The sequence below is a fragment of the Sphaerodactylus townsendi genome, linkage group LG05 (genome assembly GCF_021028975.2).
Source record: "Sphaerodactylus townsendi isolate TG3544 linkage group LG05, MPM_Stown_v2.3, whole genome shotgun sequence".
In the NCBI taxonomy this organism is placed as follows: Eukaryota; Metazoa; Chordata; class Lepidosauria; order Squamata; family Sphaerodactylidae; genus Sphaerodactylus; species Sphaerodactylus townsendi.
The window spans coordinates 15,616,677-15,638,648 of NC_059429.1; the positions used below are offsets into that span (position 1 = coordinate 15,616,677).

Here is a 21,972-nt window from a genome sequence, read left to right on the forward strand (position 1 = left end):
CCCAATTCTGGCCACTCTGCATGTTCATTGATGCCTTACCAGGCAGCCAGCGTGGTGTAGTGTTTAAGAGCAGGTGGATTCTAATCTGGAGAACTCGGTTTGATTCCCCACTCCTCCACCTGAGTGGCAGAGGTGCACACAGTCATTCTCCACGCAGAGGCTTATCTGGTGAATCAGATGTGTTTCTGCACTCCTACGTGCCTGCTGGGTGACCTTGGGCTAGTCACAGTTCTCTCAGCACTCTCTCAACCCCGCCCCTCTCTCAACCTCACAAGGTGTCTGTTGTGGGGAGAGGAAGGGAAAGGAGCTTGTAAGTTCTTCTTCTTCTTCTTCCCCAGATGCATTTCGGGGGGGGGGGGAGGAAGGGAGAGGGTGCATGCCCTGAGGGCCACTTGAAAGGAGGTTCTCCCTGCCACCCTCCTAGTCACAAACTGTGCTCCAGGGTCATATTGAAGGAACTCTGCCTTGTTACATGGCAGATTTAATAACCAAGAAAAGCCTAAAAGATTGTGCCCATGTGACAATTGCTCAGTTGAATCTCTGGCCCACCAATTACTACACTGTCTCAGATTCAAGGAAATCATATCCAAGTATGTGAACCTTACTCCTTTACATTTACCCCATCTCCCCGATTTAATTAGATTGCACTACTTGTTGGACAACCCTGATCCTTCTCTCTGTATGATAGTGGCAGACTTTATCCTAGAAATTACTAAACGCCAGTAGATTTCCTTCAACCTAACATTTATTTCCTGTATTGTATATGCTTTTTAATCCGTTTTTATTATTGTTGTACTGTTGTCTATGCCAATAAAGGCTTGCTGATAATTGGTAAATATTGAAGGCAGAGCCTGCAATTGAACGCTGGACCTGGCCAGGCTGTTGAGGGGTAGTGGTGGTCAGTACTTACCCTAGGTTCTGTGTTCCATAGATACACCCTTGGTTGTATGCCAATAAAGGTTTGTGTGTGATACACCCTTGGATTTACTACCAACTTACTAGCAATTTACTAGCAATTTACTTCCATAGATACGCCCTTGGACTTAATTACCATCCATAGCCCCCTCTTTTGCCCAGGCCATGGCATCTTCTCCTGCCACCTCCTATGGCTCATTGTTCAGTTTCCCTATTGCCTGAGCCCCTTCCTCAGTAATCTTCCTAGCCCCTCCCTCCGCAATCCTCACCCGCCCCCCTGGTGGAATTTTCCCTACAGTCTCCTTACCATCCCTTCCTGTGTCTTGATGATTTTCCTCAATCTTCCTTACAGCCTGTCCTATTTACTGATTTTTTTTAATGGTTGGTGCCCATGTGCAGTAGATTCAGCTTGATGGATGTAATTCAGACATGGGGAGGATACCGACTCTAATCCTCAGAGCTGCTTTGGAACTCCCTAAATGTCTAACAGTGGCAGTTATGAGTCTTGGGGTGGGACTGCTTTTATTAGCGGCTAGTGCAACAGGAGCACCGCCATCAATTTTTTGGCTGACGATTTGCCACAGACTAAAGCTCCGTCCTCTCCTTATGCCTCTTCAGTCCTGGAAGGTACACGTATGAGGAAAGGGAAGACAGCAATAGTCCAAGCCATTAACACGCTAGATTTTATTATTTTGCAATTTGGAGAATGCCTGGGTGTTAGTCCCAAAAAGAGATTGCTGTATAGATCACCAAAATCTGGATGCTGCGGCATGTGGACCTTGTTCACCTTGAACTGTAGATCAGGACTTTCCAAGCATGCAAACTGTTTGTACCAAAATATGGGAAGAGTGTTTTGCATTAACTTGTCACATTTTGCCACCTGCAGTCCTCGAGGGTCATTACAGTAAGATCCCTTCAAATGATCGATTGACTCATTCTGATGAAAAGTGAGCAGGGACTGTTGCCCTTACGCTGTTATTTTGTGATTACCACATAGGAGTTAGAGGGGAAGTGATTGCTCCTCTCCTGGTTACTGCGCCAGATTGTTCAGCAGAAAATCTAGTTCGTCTTTTCCTTTCTAGGGTGTGCATGTGTATACATGCGTATAAATAACGAATCTGGAAGGCTGTCTTTTTAAGAACATTGTCATTGAAGGCAGAATATAATCAGGGGTGTCCAACTGTGGCGCCCCAGATGTTCATGGACTACAATTCCCATCAGTCCCTGCCAGCATGGCCAATTGGGAATTGTAGTCCATGAACATCTGGGGAACCAGAGTTGGACACCCCTGATATAGATATTAACCAAACGTATGCAAATACTATCATTGTTTTAACGGCTGCATTGCATTCTTGAAAGTGGCCTGCTTGACCTTATAACAAAGATATGCTAGTTGGTGCATATTTTGTATCCTTGGAGCTGCTCGGCAAGCACCAGTAGACTGTTGCAGAGGAGTCCTCAGCTATATTCTCCCCCGCCCCCCCGGGTTTATTGAGATGCTGTACTCTTAACTGTGGCCCTCTTTTGCAGTGCACATGCCGGAAGGATACGGTGAAGATCTCGATGGATGTCTTTGTCCGGGTCCTCCAGCCAGACCGCTACGATCTGTGGAAGCAAGGGAAAGATGTCACCGTCTTGGACCACATGAAACCCACTGCTGTCACCAGCCCAGAGCTGGAGGCCTGGAATCAGACCAAGGACGCGTTGAAAGTGAAGATGCTCCGCAGGTAAAAACAAAGCAGAACTCCCCCATCCCGTGGACCTTCTCCCCTTCCCCAGGACTTCCCCATCCCCGTGGACGTTGAGAGCGTCCAGGGTAACTCTTGTTTGGATGACAAGACAAAGGGAATAGGGATATTGCCTCCCCTCCTGAACCGTTGGCTCATTGGAACTGTGCCAAAGAAGGCCACCCTAGTCTCTCTCTGGGTGGGTCTGTTTCACCATGTGAAACAAGACGCTGTATCAAATTCACCCCTGTTCTGATCCATCAGGGGGTCTGTATGTTCATTTGTTTTCTGCAAAGCAAGCAGCTGCTTCTGGTCTGGAGCATGCAAGGGAGGAGAACTCCGACCTTTTTCTCTTATCACTGCCTGAAGGCCAAGCCTGTCTGGCAGGATAGACATGAGGAACGCAGTCTTGTGCAGGCGCGGCGCATAAGCAGCACGAAAGCAAAGCAATCACTCCTGGAAGACCTGTTGCCACCCTGTGCTGTCTGGGCGAATGCAGCGCCTTGCGTCCCCCTTGCCAGGGCTTCTTGGTGACGTTGATTTCAGTTTGTCCCCAGCAGCTCTGCGTGGGCTCTTGAAACTCGCTGCAGTGACGAGACTTGACATAAAATGGCTGCCAGATTGGATTTTACTCTCAATTAGATGGCATTCTGTGCGCATTTCCCCTTCTCCGGAAGAGCTTGAATAACTTGGCCGGTGTTCCAGGCTGGTTCCTAGTTTACAGTGATTGACTGCTGCCCCTGGAGGTTTGCCATTCCTCCCGAACCTGCCCCTGCAGCAGAGGCCGAGCCTCCCTCGTTTGATTCCCTTGGATCCTTGTCATAACTTTGAAATATCCCTGTCAGGTCATTTAGCTCTTGAAATGTCTGACTTGAGCCTAGCCGACTTGTTCTTGCATTTCAGATGGCTGTCATGTGTCAGGCTTATTTCCGCACTGGATTTATTACACTGCTCAGGATTTAGTTTCAGAATCCCTGCGAAGGGGGATTGATACAGCCAAGACTACCTTGGTTGCCTCCATTTTTAGAGGCGCCTTGCGAACATCGTATTCGTTGGTTGAGTTAAAAAATTAGTCAACCAGCAGATGCAAAGTTACAACTAATCCAAAACACAAAGACGCGTTGCATCAGCCGCTTTATGTGCTAAAAAGTGCATAACAAACAATAAAGTGCATATATACAGTGGAAACAAGTGCACTTAGCCTGTTCCAGGGCTGTCCAACTCTGGCGCCCCAGAGGTTCCTGGACTATGATTCCCATCAGCCCTTCCATCAGGAGCAGCAGTGGTGTAGGAGGTTAAGAGCTCATGTATCTAATCTGGAGGAACCGGGTTTGATTCCCAGCTCTGCCGCCTGAGCTGTGGAGGCTTATCTGGGGAATTCAGATTAGCCTGTGCACTCCCACACACGCCAGCTGGGTGACCTTGGGCTAGTCACAGTTTCTCGGAGCTCTCTCAGCCCCACCCCCCTCACAGGGTGTTTGTTGTGAGGGGGGAAGGGCAAGGAGATTGTAAGCCCCTTTGAGTCTCCTGCAGGAGAGAAAGGGGGGATATAAATCCAAACTCTTCTACTCTTCTCTTCTTCCAGCCTGGCCAATTGGAATCGTGGTCCGTGAACCTATAGGACGCCGTGAACATATTGGACACCCCTAGCCTGTTCTGACCCCAGGGTGGCAGCCCCACCCCCCTGCTCCACAGCAGACCCCAAGGATGGGCAACTTCATCCACGTGCTGCTGTGGCCGAGCAAGGCCATGCCCTGAAAGGCCCTAGCAGCAGGGCCTGTCAGGCTCAGGCAACAGGCTTTCCCTTGGAACAGGCCAGCGGTGGAGACTAGCACTAGCTGGGCCATTCTGGGGCCTGTGCAGGCAGGCCGTACAGCTTCTTGAAACCATGGGAGGGTGGGTGGGAGAAGGGACGGCCAAGCCAAATTCGCATCATTCCCCAGGGATCAGCCCCTGAGGAGAGGGCATTGGGGGAAGCTCATCCCCCAGGAAATCCTTTATTTAGACCAGCCCAGGGGAAGCTAAACAGGAAGGGACAGCCTGATCCGAGGAAGCCATGGGAAAGGGGGGGTTGAGTCAGTGTGAAGGGACTTTTCCTGTCCTGAGGCTCTTGACGGGGTCAGACGGTGCTACAACCCCAGACTCTATTGCAGCATTGGCAGAACCAAAACCTGACATTTCTCTTCCTTTCTCACCAGGGAATTCTTTAATGGCAGGTTTCTAGTTTATATTATGTACAATCTTGGACTGTGCTCTCCCCTCTTCTTCCCCTTTCTCCCCTCTTCACTCCTCCCAATACATTTCCCCACCCCGATGTTCAACACGCCCACAACCCTCATGCTGCTTTGCGCCTTTTCTGTAGGCCCATCACTTGCCAGGACTACCCATCCTTTCGGCGATTGATAGTTCCATACTGGGCAGGCGGGACCAGCCTCCTTTGAGTCTTCTCTCTTGTGTGAAAAGACTGGTCCCGCAGGGCTCAGCAGATCAGATGTCCTCCTCGCTGCTCTGTTGTGCTTGGGGATAACCTTGATGTGGCCTCCAGAGGCCACCTCCAGCCTAATAAAGGTGCCTACAAAGAAGCTGCTGGCTCCTGGTCTCGCTGTCAGAGGATGGAGTGTCTTTCCCGCGCCCTGCTCTCTTCCCTCTGATGTATTTTTAATCCTGCTCTCAAAGGGTCAGAGGCGCTCAGGATGTGTTGCATTATAAAACTTCGTCCCTGAGTACAAGACAGCAGATCCGTGATGGAGGAGCTGAACAGCTTGGCGATCAAAGGCCAAGAATGTTTGTTGGCCTCTGTGTACGTAATATTTTAAATATGTATTTTGGAAAGGTACACTACAGTGTACGGATACATAACTTTAAGGATGTGAGGGCGATCTGGCTGCGACATCTGTCACCCTGTTGATCGGCAGGGTTGATGCGGCTGATCTGGCTGGCTAGGCGGGTGTCCCCTACCTCCCTCACTGCTCCATGTGTGTCCCTCCCGAAGCTGCGCGCTCGGTGGAAGAGGACGACCATCCCAGATAGAAGGAGTGTACCGTTCTTCAGTCAAGGGTGTACAATAGCTGCGCTCCCCTGCTAGAACCTCCAAACAAGCTCGAGGTCCATAGCTTTAAATGTAGACCAACCTTACCCTCCAAGCCCTCCTCTTGTTTTGGTATCCTGTCTTTGTGCTGCTTGGCAGTGGGGCCATGCCTCCCTGTCTGTTTTGCAGAGGTGCGCACAGTCATTCTCCACGCAGATATAAGCCTGCGGTGTAAGTGCACTTCTTGGTTTGCGTTCCGGCTCTTGTCTGCCAGCGCAGCGAGGCTCGTGGGCCTGGCTTCCTCAGCTTTGCACTCTGCATCAATTATCGCGCTTTCATCACTCTTCTCGTCAAGTTAATTGCAAGCTGGTGATCTCACAAGCAGAACTACCTCCCCCCCTAACACCACTACCTCTTCTTGTTTTACTTTCTTTTCTCCGCCCTTGCGGTCCCTACCGTCACCCTCTTTTACTGAAAGCATCTGGTGGCATTAAATGGAAACACATTTTCTGTGCTCAGGCAGGCCTCTGCCCCACCATTCATCCATTTGAGAATCTTGTTAACTCTAAATGAGCAATAACACTGTCTCTGCTCCCCCACGGCTGAAGGAGTGCCTGGTGGAGTATTTTGTTTTTGAGGTTGTCACCGTCTTTAAATTGTCTCTTCTTCTCTGCCACAGCTCATTGGCCTTTGTGTTTGCTGAGTGCCGTGTGCTGAGAAGTAGGGCTGCACAAATTGCTAACCTGGGCACTCCAGGTTGCAAAGAAATAAATCGAACTGTGAAATTTTGAAAGGTTTTTTTTCCTTCCAGGTGCAATCAAAATTTGGATGCTGCCTGCTCTAAAAATATATGTTGTCACCTAATAATTTAAAATATTAACCTACCTTCCTTCCTTCCTTCCTTCCTTCCTTCCTTCCTTCCTTCCTTCCTTCCTTCCTTCCTTCCTTCCTTCCTTCCTTCCTTCCTTCCTTCCTTCCTTTCTTTCTTTCTTTCTCCCCTCCCTCCCTCCTTCTTTCTCTTTCTTTCTTCCTTCCTTCCTTCCTCCCTCCCTCCCTCCCTCCCTCCCTCCCTCCCTCCCTCCCTCCCTCCCTCCCTCTTTCTTTCTTTCTTTCTTTCTTTCTTTCTTTCTTTCTTTCTTTCTTTCTTTCTTTCTTTCTTTCTTTCTTTCTTTCTTTCTTTCTTTCTTTCTTCCTTTCTTCCTTTCTTTCTTTCTTTCTTCCTTCTCCTTTCCTTTCTCCCTGACCATTTACTGAATGAGTTGCTGGGTTATTTTTTCTTCTTTTTCTCTTCCAATCTAGTGACATGGCCTGACATGGTTGCTATTTGCATATTCCTCAAGTGATTGGGGCTAAAGCTAATTGGTCAGCAGAACAGTCTGTCAGTAGAGGGGGGGTGTTTTCATTTCTCAACGTTTCAATGGATTAAAAGCCTTTTTAGAAATGGACTTTTGTGACCAGAGACATGTGACAGGATATGTCTCCCCACCTGCCAAGCAATCCATGCCAGGAAAAAGGTCTCAGCATAAAGAGAGAATTCAATAGGAATGTGTGGAGTGGAGGGCTCGAGGGGTGGGCCATCCTCGAACCTGCCTTGTGGCTAAAGTTGCAATCAGCCATTGTTATGAAGGCCCATTCATTAACATACCTTCCTCCTTCATACTGCTGCTGGCTTGACAGCCCATAGAGCCGTGGTGGCAAACCCATGGCACTCCAGATGTTCATGGACTACAATTCCCATCAGCCCCTGCCAGCATGACCAATTGGCCATGCTGGCAGTGGCTGATGGGAATTGCAGTCCATGAACATCTGGAATGCCATAGGTTCACCACCACTGCTAGAGCATGGACGGTCTGGAATCCGGTCTGCCAATTGCCTTTCCATGTGCTAGGCAAGAGTTTCCTACATGGTGCACTTGGGCACCAAGGTGCCCCTCAACCTCTTTTCTGCTGCCCGTCAAGCATTTTAGGGGCCAGGTCGTGGTTCTGTGCATCAAGGTTTCTGATTTCACTACTAGAGATTTGATTGGCTGTGCAGATTTTTAAAAACATGACTTTGACGGCAGCTGCCACCACAGCACAAGGATCTACACTGTGTAACTGAAGTTAAGCTGTGGCAATTATTGTGTGGCTGCTCCTGTCATGCCGTGTGTCAAAATTCCAAATGAGTCTGCAGGCTCAAAGAAGTTGGGGGTTCCTGTGCTAAGAGATACCAAGAAGGAGCAAGCACAGAGAGGTACAGCAAGCAGTGTGTTGCATCTGTAAGGTCTGTTCAGTGGTGCCCATTTCAAAGTCCAAGCAGCTACTGCAGGCAGCCACTGCAGAAGTGTGGCAGGGTCCAAAAGGGCCCCCAGGGTGGAAGCATTAAAGTAAAAGTGGTCAAAACGTCCACGGCAAAGAGCTGATCTAACCTTAGAAGCTTGTATCAGAGGTCTGACCTGCTGAGGCCAGTTATAAACCAGCGAGAGTCAGATCCCATGCCTATTTAATTTGGCGGAAAGCATGTCTGACTGGCAGTACAACCAGTATGAAGGAGCCAGACACTAGCTAGCATGCTGTTCATTGCTGTGTCTTCATTGCAGTCCCTCGTGCGTGCCTGCACAGAGGACACTTGATGAACAAGTCACAGTTAGCTGCAACTTTTGTTTTCCTGTTGTCCTTGCAGAGCCCAGCTCTTGTTCATGCCCAGTGGAGGTTCACAGGAGCAATCCTTGCTGGATTGAACCCTCAGCAGTGGCGTAGTGGCTAAGAGCAGGTGCACTCTGATCTGGAGGAACCGGGTTTGATTCCCAGCTCTGCCGCTTGAGCTCTGGAGGCTTATCTGGGGAATTCAGATTAGCCTATGCACTCCCACACACGCCAAGTGGGTGACCTTGGGCTAGTCACAGCTTCTCGGAGCTCTCTCAGCCCCACCCACCTCACAGGGTGTTTGTTGTGAGGGGGGAAGGGCAAGGAGATTGTAAGCCCCTTTGAGTCTCCTACAGGAGAGAACTCCTCCTCCTCCTCCTCCTCCTCCTCCTCCTCCTCCTCCTCTTCTTCTTCTTCTTCTTCTTCTTCTTCTTCTTCTTCTTCTTCTTCTTCTTCTTCTTCTTCTTCTTCTTCTTCTTCTTCTTCTTCTTCTTCTTCTTCAAGTGTTTCCTGCAGTTGTCTGAGAATGTGTGCCATCCTAGGAAAATGGTCCCATTCACCAAAGGCTCCCGGTTCAAATTCACAGATGGCTTTGTTCTTGGCATTACTTTCCAATGTCTTGAAAATTTGGATTGTAAGGAGTATAAATTGTATGTATTGTCGAAGGCTGTCATGGCCGGAATCACTGGTGTGCTGTGTGGTTTCCAGGCTATATGGCTGTGTTCTAGCAGCATTCTCTCCTGACATTTTGCCTTCATCTGTGACTGGCATCTTCAGAGGATCCATACAGCCTGGAAACCACACAGCACCCCAGTATAAATTGTAGTTCACATCAGAATTTTTTAAATCGAGTAACAATGTTTTATGTATCTACCGAGTTTTTTAATCCTGCTTTTCTTACAGGGTCCCCAAGGTGGGCTAACCATTCCAATCGTACACAATATAATTACATTTTAAAACCAACCGACTTCCCAAATGGACATCCTTAAAAATTTTTTTAAAGCAGAATTAAAATATATGCAAATGGAAGTTGAAGTACGTTAAAAAACACAAATGATGGTCAGAAAGAAAGGGATAATTGAGGGAATGGCAAAATGTTTCAGTAAACTTTTGGTTTGCTAAAAAATAACCCTTGAGAATTTCCAATGAATGTTTCTGTCCGGGCTCGGCTGCAGTGCCCGGACTTCCCCCACTGAGTCCCGCACCAGCTGGCACTGCGGGAGATGGGAAGGCTGCAGAGGAGCCTCTGGCAGGGAGGGTGAAGGCCTTAGAGGCCTCAGAAGCCTTGTTCAAAGGGGAAGGCAGGGAAGAGAGGAGGCTGAGGCCCAGCAAGCCCACAGCTGAGGCGGCTGGAGAAGATGGGCTGGAGAAGCAGCTGGGACGAGGAAGAGGAATGAGAGAGCAGAAGGTATATAAGGAAGTGGGAAAGGGTGAGTCCGGAGCTGCCGCAGCAGCAGGAAATGTGGGTGGTGGTGTGAAGAGACAAGGGAAAGGGACAGCTCAATGGTGGGAAATGGGAAGGAGGGAAGAGGTCCCTGAAGCCCAGACCTCCTTTGAGAACCTAGACCCCGGTTCAAGCTGGTCCCCACCCTGTGCAGTAACAGGGTGGGAGTTGTTCACACAAGCTGTAAACACCTCTCCCTGTGAGGCCACAGGGGAGAGACAAGGCCCTGGAAACTCCTCTCCCTGTGAAGCAGCAAAGGAGAGAGAGAGGGAGGGTGTGAACTCTCAAGCCAGACAGGGGAAGGGAGGCAAGGAGACCTACTAGGAGGAGGGTGGCGTGGGCGAGGGCTGGCCGTGCACCCAGTGCTTTGTGGGCACGGTGGTTTCTTGGCCCTTGGGCCAATTGGGAAAGTCATCGTCTAGGGCAGGGGTAGGGAACCTGCGGCTCTCCAGATGTTCAGGAACTACAATTCCCATCAGCCTCTGTCAGAATGGCCAATTGGCCATGCTGGTAGGAGCTGATCGGAATTGTAGTTCCTGAACATCTGGAGAGCCGCAGGCTCCCTACCCCTGGTCTAGGGAGACCAACCCCCAGGTTAGGGAGGAGGGAAGGACACACTGCCCAAAGGGCCTGGGCGAGGGGGGGGGCACCACAGTTTCCTTACCCTGTGGCAGAAGATAAGGTTGTTTAAGGAGCGCTTGTCACAAGTATTAGTTCCCATGGATCAGGGCGAAACCAAACCCCAACTCTTCTGGATTCTGCAGAAGCATTCCGTGCAGGTGTGAACAGACACCACATGGTTTAAATCTTGCCCTTCTACTTGGGTGACTTTCTGGATTACTTGTCTTTTCCGGGTTGCAGAGCATTTTCTCTTCCTGCCCCTTATATGGGCTGTTGCCGCAATAAAAGCCCCTGTCGGAATAATTGTTTCCCACCCCTGTCCCTGCTGGAGATGATTGTCAAAAACGGGGGCATGAGAATGTAGGGTGCAGAATGTATTAAGTTGACCCAGGCAGTCCTGCTGTGCATCCTTACCTGGGAAAGGCAGAAGGGTGCTATGTGGGAAGGGATGCTTTAAAAAAGATCTCCTGGGTGTAAAACCAATGACGGGCAGGAGTCGCAAGGCACAGCTATGTCAAACAGACTGAAGGAAAGCAGCAGCAATTCAGTAAAGTGCGAATTGGCTGCCTTGTTGACATGCCCTTGAATACGTTAGCGCATAATATACCGAGAGGCAAACAGACATCCTGGCTTCCTTGCCTTGGGGAGAAATTTCTGGCGCTTGTCATTCTTTGGCACGATGTTTTTGTTACAGAATGCAGTTGTAAAGCCTCCTGGTTGTCACTGCTTCTGCGTAGGAGTTTGGACCTTTTGAAATCTCACCAAGGAGAGCAAGAATTTGCTTTCTGGTCGAGACTGACAGGCTTCGTGATTCAGAAAGAGGCGTACTCTATCGGGTGAATCATGCTGGTTACCCACTCCTCCGCATGAAGCTTGCAGGGTGACCTTGGGCCAGCCACAGTTCTCTCAGAATTCTCTCGGCCCTGCCTACCTCACCTGGTGGCAGTTTGGGGGGAGAGGAAGGAGAGGTGATTGTAAGCGGCTTTGAGACTCCTTCAAGGCCGAGAAAAGCTGGGTATAAAAACCAACTCCTCTTCTTCTCTGGAGTTAAAACCCAACAGCAAAACATTTTTGATCATTTCCTCAAATCCGTCTGTACCCAAATCGTGCTTTCAGAACTGTGCATCGGTGTGTTCGGGGTCTTTATTTCTGGCTAGTGATGAATGAAAGGACATCGTTTATTCTAAACAAAACCGTCTTCTGCTGTGACTCATGGGACAGGCTGACTTTTCTCATCTTCATCCACACACAAGACGCCCCTACCAAGTTCAGCAACCTCCCGATATAAATTGCCAGGCAAGGTGGAGGAGGAGGAGGAAGAAGTAGCTGTTGCCAGATCTACTTGTCCAGACACGGCCTGCCCAATAACAGCCCATGTGGCTACACCATTGCCCAGTGATGGTGAACCTTTTTAAGACCGAGTGCCCAAACTGCAACCCAAACCCCAATTATTTGTCGCAAAGTGCCAACATGGCAATTTAACCTGAATGCTGAGGTTTTAGTTTAGAAAAAAACGGTTGTCTCCCTCTTCCTCTGCCCCACCTGCTCGAGCAGGAGCCAGCCTGCTCTAGCCTCCAGCAAGTCCTGCATGCACCGCTCTGTGCCTCTCTAGCATCTCTGCCTCCTCTGCACCCCCCCCCCCTCGGGCAGAAGCCACCTGGAGCACAGGCACCAGGCCCGCCAGCCGAGTCTTCCCTGCTCACTGCGATGCGCGCACATTGTGCTCAGTGACCCAGGCCAGCCTAGATGTGTGTGTGTGGGGGGGGTGATTTTCCACCCACCACATAATAAACTCTGTTTGTTCGTGCCCACAGAGAGGGCTCCGAGTGCCATCTCTGGCACCCGTGCCATAGGTTCGCCATCACTGCCATAGCCACTTTTTTGCTGCAAGCATGTGGGTCTGTTCATGCTGACACCCCCTTGCCTATGCCAGGTGATGCTGGGCAAGACCGGTGAGCTGGAGAAGAGCACAGCCGATCTCACGCTTTCTAGCCTTTGTGTGGCATCTGAGCTCTTCCTGGCAGGGCTGAGGGAAGCTTCAAAGTCCCAGCAAGTCTTTGATGCCCCTCGGCAGCTGACATAGTCCGCTTAAAGGAACGTAGCGGTAAAATTCAAGAGGGCCAATTCCACTCTTCCGTGTAACTTTGAAAAGAACTCTCCATCTTGCTCCTTCCCCTCCCCCTGGTTGGTGTGGGATTTTGGGGATCGTGGGCTAGGAACAGGCTGCTGTTAAGAGTCTCCAGAAGTGCTTAGGACCGCTTAGGATTGTTGTTTACTTCTTTTGTAGCCTGCCTTTCTCACTGAGACTCAGAGCAATATAGTCAGTTGATGCTCAGATATTCAGTACACCATGCAGCCCTAAGCTGGACATCCCCAGGCTAACTGGATCTCCTCAGATCTCTGAAGCTAAGCAGGGTCCACTTTGGCAAGTATTTGAAAGGGAGACCTCCAGGGAATCCCAGACTTGCAAGGTTGAGGCTGGCCAGGGCAAATCGCCTCTGGACATCTTTCGCCTTGAAAAGCGTACGGGGTCGCCATAAGTCAGCAGTGCATTGACAGCAAGAAAACCAAAACAGAACAGTACAGTAGGACTGGGTCTGCAGAATGCAAAAGCAACGCAGATAGAAAACAAACAACCTTGACCCCTCCTAAACTGTTCAAAAGAGGGGATTGAAAAGTAGAGGGTAAGGCAGTGAAACAACAGTAATCGCACATGATGCATACAATAAATGGTGCACTAGACTACAATCTCATTCCTTTATTTAAAAATACCTCTCTGATCTGTTCCACTGTATCGCAATTTACAATTCTTTATAAAAATGCCCTCCTGGTCATTTCTGCTTTGCGTACTCTGAGGGATGACGGAAGAGGTGGAACCTTCTTGACTTCTTCCGCCCAGTGGGAGCTCCCACAGAGAATGCCCATGGTTCAAAAGAACAATCCCAAGGGCTCGTTTTTAGTCCACAGGTCTCGTTCATACAGTCCTCTTGTTAGCGGGGGAGTGCATTGTGTTTTGAATGAACGTGATTGGAGCTGTACTTTTCTGAGCCCTTGGAGAGCTTAGGGCAAATCCAGCTGAATTTCCTGTTGCTTCTTCTTTTGGAAAAGCTCCCAGGGATCCAAGGGTCCTTTGCAAATTATCTAAGCCAGTAAGAATTATCCCTGCAATGCTAGGAATCTTCAGAACTTGCAGAACTGAGCCCTTTGGGGGAGGGCGGTATAAAAATCTAATAATAAAATAAATAAATAGGTTTGTATCTGACTTCTAAAGTCGGTATAAGCATTCTGTTTTGTTGACTTTTTTCATTTTTAGAAGATTTCTGCTCTCAATGATTTAAATTTTGTGATTTTTCCCTTTCAGAATATATCTTTCCCCCCGGGATATAAGGATTTGCCTATCTGTGTGAAGGCCGCCGTAATGCTATCAGTGTTTATCACAGTTAATATTGGAATACCTTTAATATCCAAAGTGGTGGCAGTAAATCTAATAATAAATAAAATAAATAAATAGGTTTGTATCTGACTTCTAAAGTCAATATAAGCATTCTGTTTTGTTGACTTTTTTCATTTTTAAAAGATTTCTGCTCTCAGTGATTTAAATTTTGTGATTTTTCCCTTTCAGAATATATCTTTTCCCCCCGGGATATAAGGATTTGCCTATCTGTGTGCAGGCCACTGTAATGCTATCAGTGTTTATCACAGTTAATATTGGAATACCTTTAATATCCAAAGTGGTGGCAGTAAATCTTTTTGTTTAAGTCTTTGGTCAAGGGGAAAGAGCCTGCTGGAGATGTAGGTTGGAAACCGTTCTGTCTCCTCCCAGGGGGCTGATGGACGTCCTCTCTTTTTCTTCTGCTAGAATGTTGCTTTCCTCCTTCAGCTATGGTCCAGTTCTTATGAGATACTACCATCTCTCTCCCATACTGGTTCCAGGGCAAACAGGAAACGGAGCCAGCCCCGAAGGCATAAGACGCAGGATCAGAAGTCTCTGGGGGACGTCATGGCTGGCGAGGCTGCCCTGGATGAAGTGAAGGTCAAGGAGGAGCAGCAGAGAATCCCAAGCTTGGACGAAGAGGGCAAAAGCGAAGAGGGGAAAAGTAAAGAGGGTAAGACCGGGGCCCAGATGGCGACGGCTCTTAGTGGGGGAGTCTCTGGCTTTTGTCATTCTGATTATACGGATGCTGCTTTTGAGCCTTCAAGGCGCTTGTTATTTATTAATGTTATTTATAGTCTCTCTTTTGCATAGGGACTGAAGGTGGATTACACAAAGTCAGTACAGTCAACAAAATGGGGACATTAAGTATAGCATGCATTAGGATTGTAGAAGTCTGGAAGCAACCAGGAATCTTAAAGACGGAACTGAGACACGGCATTAATGTTAACATGACACGTTAAGCGGTTAAAAATTACATAATAGGATCCTACTGACAGTAAGCTACACACAGCAGTGTAGAGCAGGTCCCCAATCACTTATCCGAGTAAGTTTGTGAACTATTTTGTTCAATGCAACCCTACTGCCTCTGCAGAATATATATACTGATGTATATTCTCAACAATCTTTGCAACAGTTCTGTAAGACAATGAGCCAGCGTTGGTTTCATCACATTAAGAATCTGGTTCGGTATGAAACAGATAAACGGTGAAAAGATGCACCCAGAACCTAGAATGTATTCCTTCGTGTCTATAGTCTGTCAGTTTTGTGCCTTGTGGTCTGAGCAATACAATACAAAGGGGTGGTGGTTTTTATTTTCTCCAGGGCATATTGATCTGACGTAAGTTGTTCCTGTTGGAAGAAATCAGTGCTCTCTTTGCCCATATAAAATCTATGCTTACTAAAATGGCCATCTTACATCCATTTTTTATCCTCTCTGAGTTTTTTTTAAAGCACCAAGTGGGTTTCTCAATAGTCTTGGCGGTTTCTTCAAAAACTGCTTGTGCCTTGTTAAAAATATGTTACAAGTGGAGTTTTCTTAGACATGAAATAATGACCAACATTATTATTGTAGATTTAACAGCTGCCAGATCTTTAGCTGGTTGTTGGCCTTCATTACAATTCGAGCCTCACCCAGAGGCCTAAGAAGTTGTAATGTATCGGTGTAGTATTTGTGCGGATCCCAGCAGGGCTGCCTTCTGAATTTGACAGGTGTTAATTTTGTCAATTCAAAGATGTTTTAAGTGCTGCCCTAGTGTTGTTGTTGTTGTTGTTAATTCAATTTATTAGACCGCCCTACCCCCGAAGGTCTCAGGGCGGTTTACAGGCAACCAAACACAATACATTGCAACCATAACAATCGAATAATCCCAATTAAGACAATAAATACAATTAAAACAGTAGCAGCAATAACCTTTCCATAATTAATAAATTAGGTGGATGACGTCCGGTAAAACCCCGGGAGGGGACTGGCAGATTTTCAAATAATAGCGATAGCACACTCTCCATTGTGGACATTCCTGTGGGGGATAGTTGGTTTCTCTCTCTGTCTGTCTCCCAGTCATTGCAAGTGATCTGAAATTTAGCCAGTGGGGAAAAATGACTACAGGGGGTAGTCTGCAGTCCCACTGACTGATTGAAAGCGAGTTAGGATTTAACTACCACTGAACTTTGCCTTTTAGATTCCTTGCCTCTTTTTCCCATCCAGATTTGCAACTAACTTCTATTTCCTGTTCCCTTTCCTAGACAGTGGTTATGAGTATCCATCCTTTGGACAGCAAAAACATTAAAATAAAACAAGCCCCCTAGAGGTTTCATCACCCAGGGAAGGCATTCTTTGAGCAAAACTCAAAGGTTGTAGTATGCATGTTCCTGGCTTACAGTAGGAAAGCACCACAACTTAGTATGACGTCCAAAACTCAGTGTTGTGAAAAGCTCTTTTTTCCATTGGAAATAGAACTGGTTGTAGTGATAGATGTCATCTTGGAAATGTGTGAACTATGCCAAGGAAATCATAGAAGCTGCTAGGACAGGGGTAGGCAACCCACAGCTCCGGAGCCGCATGCGGCTCTTTCAGCCTTATACTGCGGCTCCGCGTGGCCTGGAGGTCGGAGAGTAGCGTGGGCGTGTCCCTCCAGCCCTCCAGAGCAGTGCTGGAAGGAAAAGTGAGTGGAGGGGCCGAACCAGAGGCGGCTCATGCGTGAGGGCACTGCTTTTCGCATCCCCTCCATCCACCTCTTCTTCCAGCGCTGCTCTGGAGGGACACGCCCAGACTGTCCTCCGACCCCTGGAGGTTGGAGGGTAGCGTGGGTGTGTCCCTCCGGAGAAGCTGCCATCCCCACAGCCGCCATCCCCACAGCCGCCATCCCCCCTCTGCCCCACAGAGCAGGTGGCTGCCTGCTTCGTTGGGCAGAGGGAGTTTCCCTGCCCGGCGCCACTGCCTCCCGCAGCGCTGGAAGGAAAGGTGGGTGGAAGGGCCGAACTGGAGGCGGCTCCATGTGGAGCTGCCTCTCCAGCTCAGTAGATCTTTGGGTTCGTTAGAAACCGGGTCCAAATGGCTCTTTGGGTGGTAAAGGTTGCCGACCCATGTGCTAGGACCTGGACCAAGAACTGGCAGCATGCTTCCTCTGCATAGCTCCTTGGACATGATTATCACTTTGCAAAATGCATTCAGTTCTAGAGAGTTTGGATGTTCAGCAAAAACTTTCTACCTGCAACCCCTCAAACTACAGCTCAGCAAGGAACTCATTGAAGATATTTGCATCCTGCTTTTCTTCTTACCTAGGGTGTATCATTAAAACTACATTAAATTTACAGCAGCACATACAAAAGCAGAACAGAAAAAATACAAATAAGCAACCTCACTCATTACCCATCAATTAACTAGCCTTTCATTGAAGATCCTTCAAAACACTCCGGAAGAGTTCTGCTTTGTAATATTGCTGAAATCTTTGCTGAGCTGGGACGTTCCTCGCTTCCTTGGGGAGGCCAAGGAACAGGAGCAGCCACCAAAAATGCACAGGCAGAAAGAATCCTTACTGTACGGAATTAATTTTTAAAAATTGAAACGTCCTCTAAGCCCTGCATTATCTTCCCCCAGCAGGCTGCCTGCTGTGAGTTTTCGTGATTGTTTTGGCCTGGTTTCCATCTCTGCAGTGGATGTGAATGGAATATGCCATTGTTTGCAGCGCAGAGACACCTCAGAATTATTGCTTCAGAGAAGGACAAAAGACGCACACCTTCAGTTTTAATTCTGAAAAGGAGGGCATCGCAGACGCGAGGCGTCTGCGAAATGCTGTTCTGACTCAGCCCGCAGTGGGGATGCAGCCATGTTCCATTTCGTGGCAGGTGGCAGATTCGGAGCCATTTGCTGCATTTGGCTGGTCCGAGGGTGTAGGCCAGTGATGGCGAACCTTTTTGAGACCGAGTGCCCAAACTGCAACCCAAAACCCACTTATTTATCGCAAAGTGCCAACATGGCAATTTTACCTGAATACTGAGGTTTTAGTTTAGAAAAAAATGGTTGGCTCTGAGGCGTGTGTTACTCAGGAGTGAGCTTGGTGGTAGAAGGTGGCTTTGCTTTAAAGCAGGGGTAGGGAACCTGCGGCTCGAGAGCCGCATGCGGCTCTTCCCTTGCACTGTGGCTCCACGAGCCGAGCTGCCGGCCCCATCCTTGCCTGCCCTGCAGGCAGCAAGGCGGGCGCACCAACTGCCCACAGTTGGCTGGGCCGCGCTGGTGGCTTCCCCTCTCGCCCGCCCTGTTGGAGCAGGGCAGGCGCTTTCCCGGCGGCCTGCGAGGCCGAGCCACCGGCTTCATCCTTGCCCGCCCTGCAGGCAGCAGGGCGGGTGCATCCATGCGCTTCTCAGAATGAGCATAGTAAAAGGTAAAAAAAACCCCTATATATATAGTGTTGTCTTTATTTTAAATGTCAAAAATTATTTGCGGCTCCAAGTGTTTTCTTTTCCCGTGGAAAATGGGTCCAAGTGGCTCTTTGAGTGTTAAAGGTTCCCTACCCCTGCTTTAAAGCAACCATTCAACTCTTCAAACGGGTGAATCACGACCCTAGGAGGGTTTACTCAGAAGCAAGCCCCATTGCCAGCAACCCAGCTTACTCCCAGGTAAAGGATTACGCTTTAGTTGTTTGCATGAAAATCAGTGGGGTTTAACAGCGCTTAATAGGGTTACCTATACTGCTTTCCCAAAACTAGGTCTTAGGTTTAATGCTAATAATCGAGCCCAGCGGCCCAGGCCAGCCTAGATGTGTGTGTGTGGGGGGGTGATTTCCCCCCCCACATGATGAACTCTGTGCATGCCCACAGAGAGGGCTCTGAGTGTCACCTCTGGCACCTGTGCCATAGGTTCGCCATCACTGGTGTAGGCCTTGCTGGGCCCATCTGTTCTCCTCGAGGAAGATGAGGAAGCCCCAGATAAAGGAGCCGCGTACCTAGAGCAAAAGTGACTCCCCACTGCTCTGTCTCACAGGCACTGGCAGCCTGTTGAGCAGTGTGTGCTCCACTCCTGTATGAGCCCTGAAATAAATAGCCTGAAACATGCCATCCTGGGGAGATGAGAAATAATTATTATTTTATTATTTATTACATTTGATAAACCGTTCACCCCCAAAAGGCTCTGAGCAGTGTACAAAGGCCACGTCGGCCAATAAAACAATAAATTATAAATAATAACTATAGTATTAAAATCCTTACGATTACAAAGCAGCATCATAAGAATGAGCTAAAATTATTTACATATTGGTGGTGTCTGGTCCCAAGGCGGCGGGAGGGGGGGCACTGCCAGAGATGGAACTATAATGCCGGCAGTGCTGGAGATGGCATAATAACATGGTATAGGCCTCGAGGCAGGATTACACCTCTTGGAAACAAAAGCATGGTGGGCCACCTTTAAATTTTGGATTCGGTTATGTTTCCTTAACAACCCTAACAGTCTCATTTATTGCACCCTCCACGAACTTCAATCTTCTACCTGGTGGGCTCATATCAAATCAAAGATTTCCTCCCTGGGTCTTTCTTGGGACCAGCTCCTTATGCTTTCTCCTAGCAAGATACAACATTGTATCAAGGTACGGCTATTCGACCAGGAACACCAATATCTAGTTAGTAAAGCAAGGAGCTTGTTCTCTCCCCTCCATTTTAACATCATGCCCAGGAAATGCAAGACAGCTGCATATTTAAACATCTTGTCTGACCCTAAGCTGAGGTGGCTATTGACCAGAGCGAGAACCAACACATTTCCACTAACCTTTTCCCCAGAGAGATTCACGATACCTTCACAGCAAAAGCGTACCTGTGAATACTGTCAAACCTCTGAGAAGTCATTGGAGCACATTTTATTAGTTTGTCCAAAATTTAACGATTTTAGACCAAACCTGTTTTTAGGGGATCCCTTACTGGTCCATCCAAGCCTTTTTAATCTTAAATTGAACTATCTTCTGAATACAGAGAATCCCAAGCAATTGGACATAGTGGCCAAATTCTTGCTCACTATTACGAAATAATTTCCTGGTCTCTTCTTTCGCTCTGATGTATGCATTTTTGAAACAGGAGTACCTGTTTTATCTTGTAAAACTGTATTTGGATTACTTAGCTCTGCTATGTTTTAATGCCTAATAAAGGTCTTTGAACTTGAACACGGTATAGGGCATCAGAGGGGGGCAGGCAATCTGCAGCCGGCCTCCCCAAAAGCCCATGGAACAACTCCGTTTTACAGGCCCTGCGGAACTCCCCAAGGTCCCGCAGGGCCCTAACAGCTGATGGTGGCATAGGCAGATCAAAGACCCTCAAGAATGGAAGACAGATGAGATGAGATGAGTTTTTGGTATGGACAGTTTTTAAATGAGTCCTGAGTCCTGCTCCTAGCAGCTGCTTAAGTATTGGTGTCTGTGGGATGGAGACTCTTTTTCAAGTCCATTACTGGACGTGTGGCTGGGCAGTTTTGGGGAGGCTGCTGTCGTCAGAGCATGTCGTAAGGTTGCCTGTCAGTAGACATTAACCAGACTTCGATATGGATGATCATAGTTTTTATTAACGGTCTAGGCAGGCAAGGTGCCATACTTTTCGTAGCCAGATCTGAGAAATCCGGGAAAGCCAAAGAGAGATACAGCTTTAGCACTGCCCCAGCCCCTCCTTGCCAGCTGGTGGGAAAAGCAGAACGTTTATGTCTAGTGAGGTGAGAGCCATTATCTGGTTGCCCAGCACTACAGAATGTGGGGGCCGAGTGGAACTGAGGGAATCTGAGAAGCGAGGCCAGTTAGGGCAGAGGTGTCCAACTTTGGTGCTTCAGATCTTCATGGACTGATGGGTATTGTAGTCCATGAACATCTAAAGCATCAGAGTTGGACACCCCTGAGTTAGGGTCAAACAGCTGCAAGCTAGACGATGTCAGCTCTGACGTGAATGGGCTGTCAGTTGCCTGTCTCCCGCCAGGAAGCAACAATAAACTGACACCAAATTAAGCAGTTCAGTAGCTGAAACTGTGAAAGGGATTAAATGGTTGACAGCAGCAGCTGTAAAAGCAGTTAGGTGAGAAGTAACTAATCAGGACTCTGGCACATGTACAGAGTTCCCCCCCCCCCCTGTAAATGTTCATACCTTGGGGAGTGTTTCTTGTTGTTCACGCAATTTGAAACTAGCATTTTCTTCCTCAAATTCTAACTGTGCAGCTATTTCATTTTATTTATTCTGTTTAAAATATTTATTAGCTGCCTTTTTACCTTGCGCCACTCAACAGCATCTTGGAGCGTGAAAGTCCTCAATTAAAGTCCCTTAAGCATCCTTAATAAACGGGGAACTCCTGTATATCCGTAGCTGTTTGCATGTGTGAATGGACCACTGCAGATCCAGTATCCTCAGGCAGAAGTTTTTATCAGTCCAGAAACACCAGAGGAGATGTGCACAATTAATTGCCAGCACTCAAGTAGATGGAGATAAGACGGGCCAGATGTAAGTGTGAAGAGCTTTTAGAAAGGGAAGGGGAGTTACTGAGCTCCCAGAAGGAATGCTGGAATGAAAATACGACATAGCATTTGACAGAAAGCATGCCCCTGATCAGCTCTGTAAATGCTGACAAGCATAGAGGCAGCGTCATCCTTTCCTAGTTTGCCCCATAGAGAAAAGGATTGCATCTATACTAGAAATCAGAGAGGAGAATTTGTGGGCTGCACTTTACTGCTCCCGGTCTCCCTAATGTTTGAAGATCCAGAGGTGGGATTTGAAAGTCTGATTTATCCTTGAAAAAGCTTTTATGGACTTGAGCCACCGAAAGTTCTGCTCCAGTAGATCCATGTTTATTGTGCCACAAGACACTCTTTGCCACCAAACGTGGCCATCCCCCTCTGGAAGTAGTGGACAACGGATGCCGCAATGTGAACAGGGCAGCACGTTCCTGTGTAATAACTGGGACAGTTTTATTTTGGCTTGAATGAACGTAGCCTCGGGCTGCTTTTGGTTTTGTTCAAATGGCGCTGTTTGAGCTTTTCCAAAGGTTCTGGAAAGCGGCGTAAAGACGGGTCTCTCTTGGGCCGGAGATCTCAAAGAGCAAAGCCGAGCTAGTCCCTCCGAGGAGATCCATAATTGTCTGAACGGTCTTTATTATTTATTGCCTGCCGTGTATTATTTATCGAGGGCCTCTGCAGAACATCAAAGGCAGTGCGGCCTGCTTCACA

The 21,972-nt window shown here is 48.1% G+C and overlaps 1 protein-coding gene across 1 annotated transcript in view; it reads left to right on the top strand.

Moving 5' to 3' along the window:
• Window positions 1–21,972, top strand: part of LOC125432792 (lysine-specific demethylase 4B-like) — a 136,351-nt gene that overhangs the window by 62,399 nt on the left and 51,980 nt on the right. The window contains 2 exon segments of the mRNA XM_048496731.1: window positions 2,446–2,642; window positions 14,293–14,465. Of these exon segments, the coding sequence (XP_048352688.1) occupies window positions 2,446–2,642; window positions 14,293–14,465 (370 nt within the window).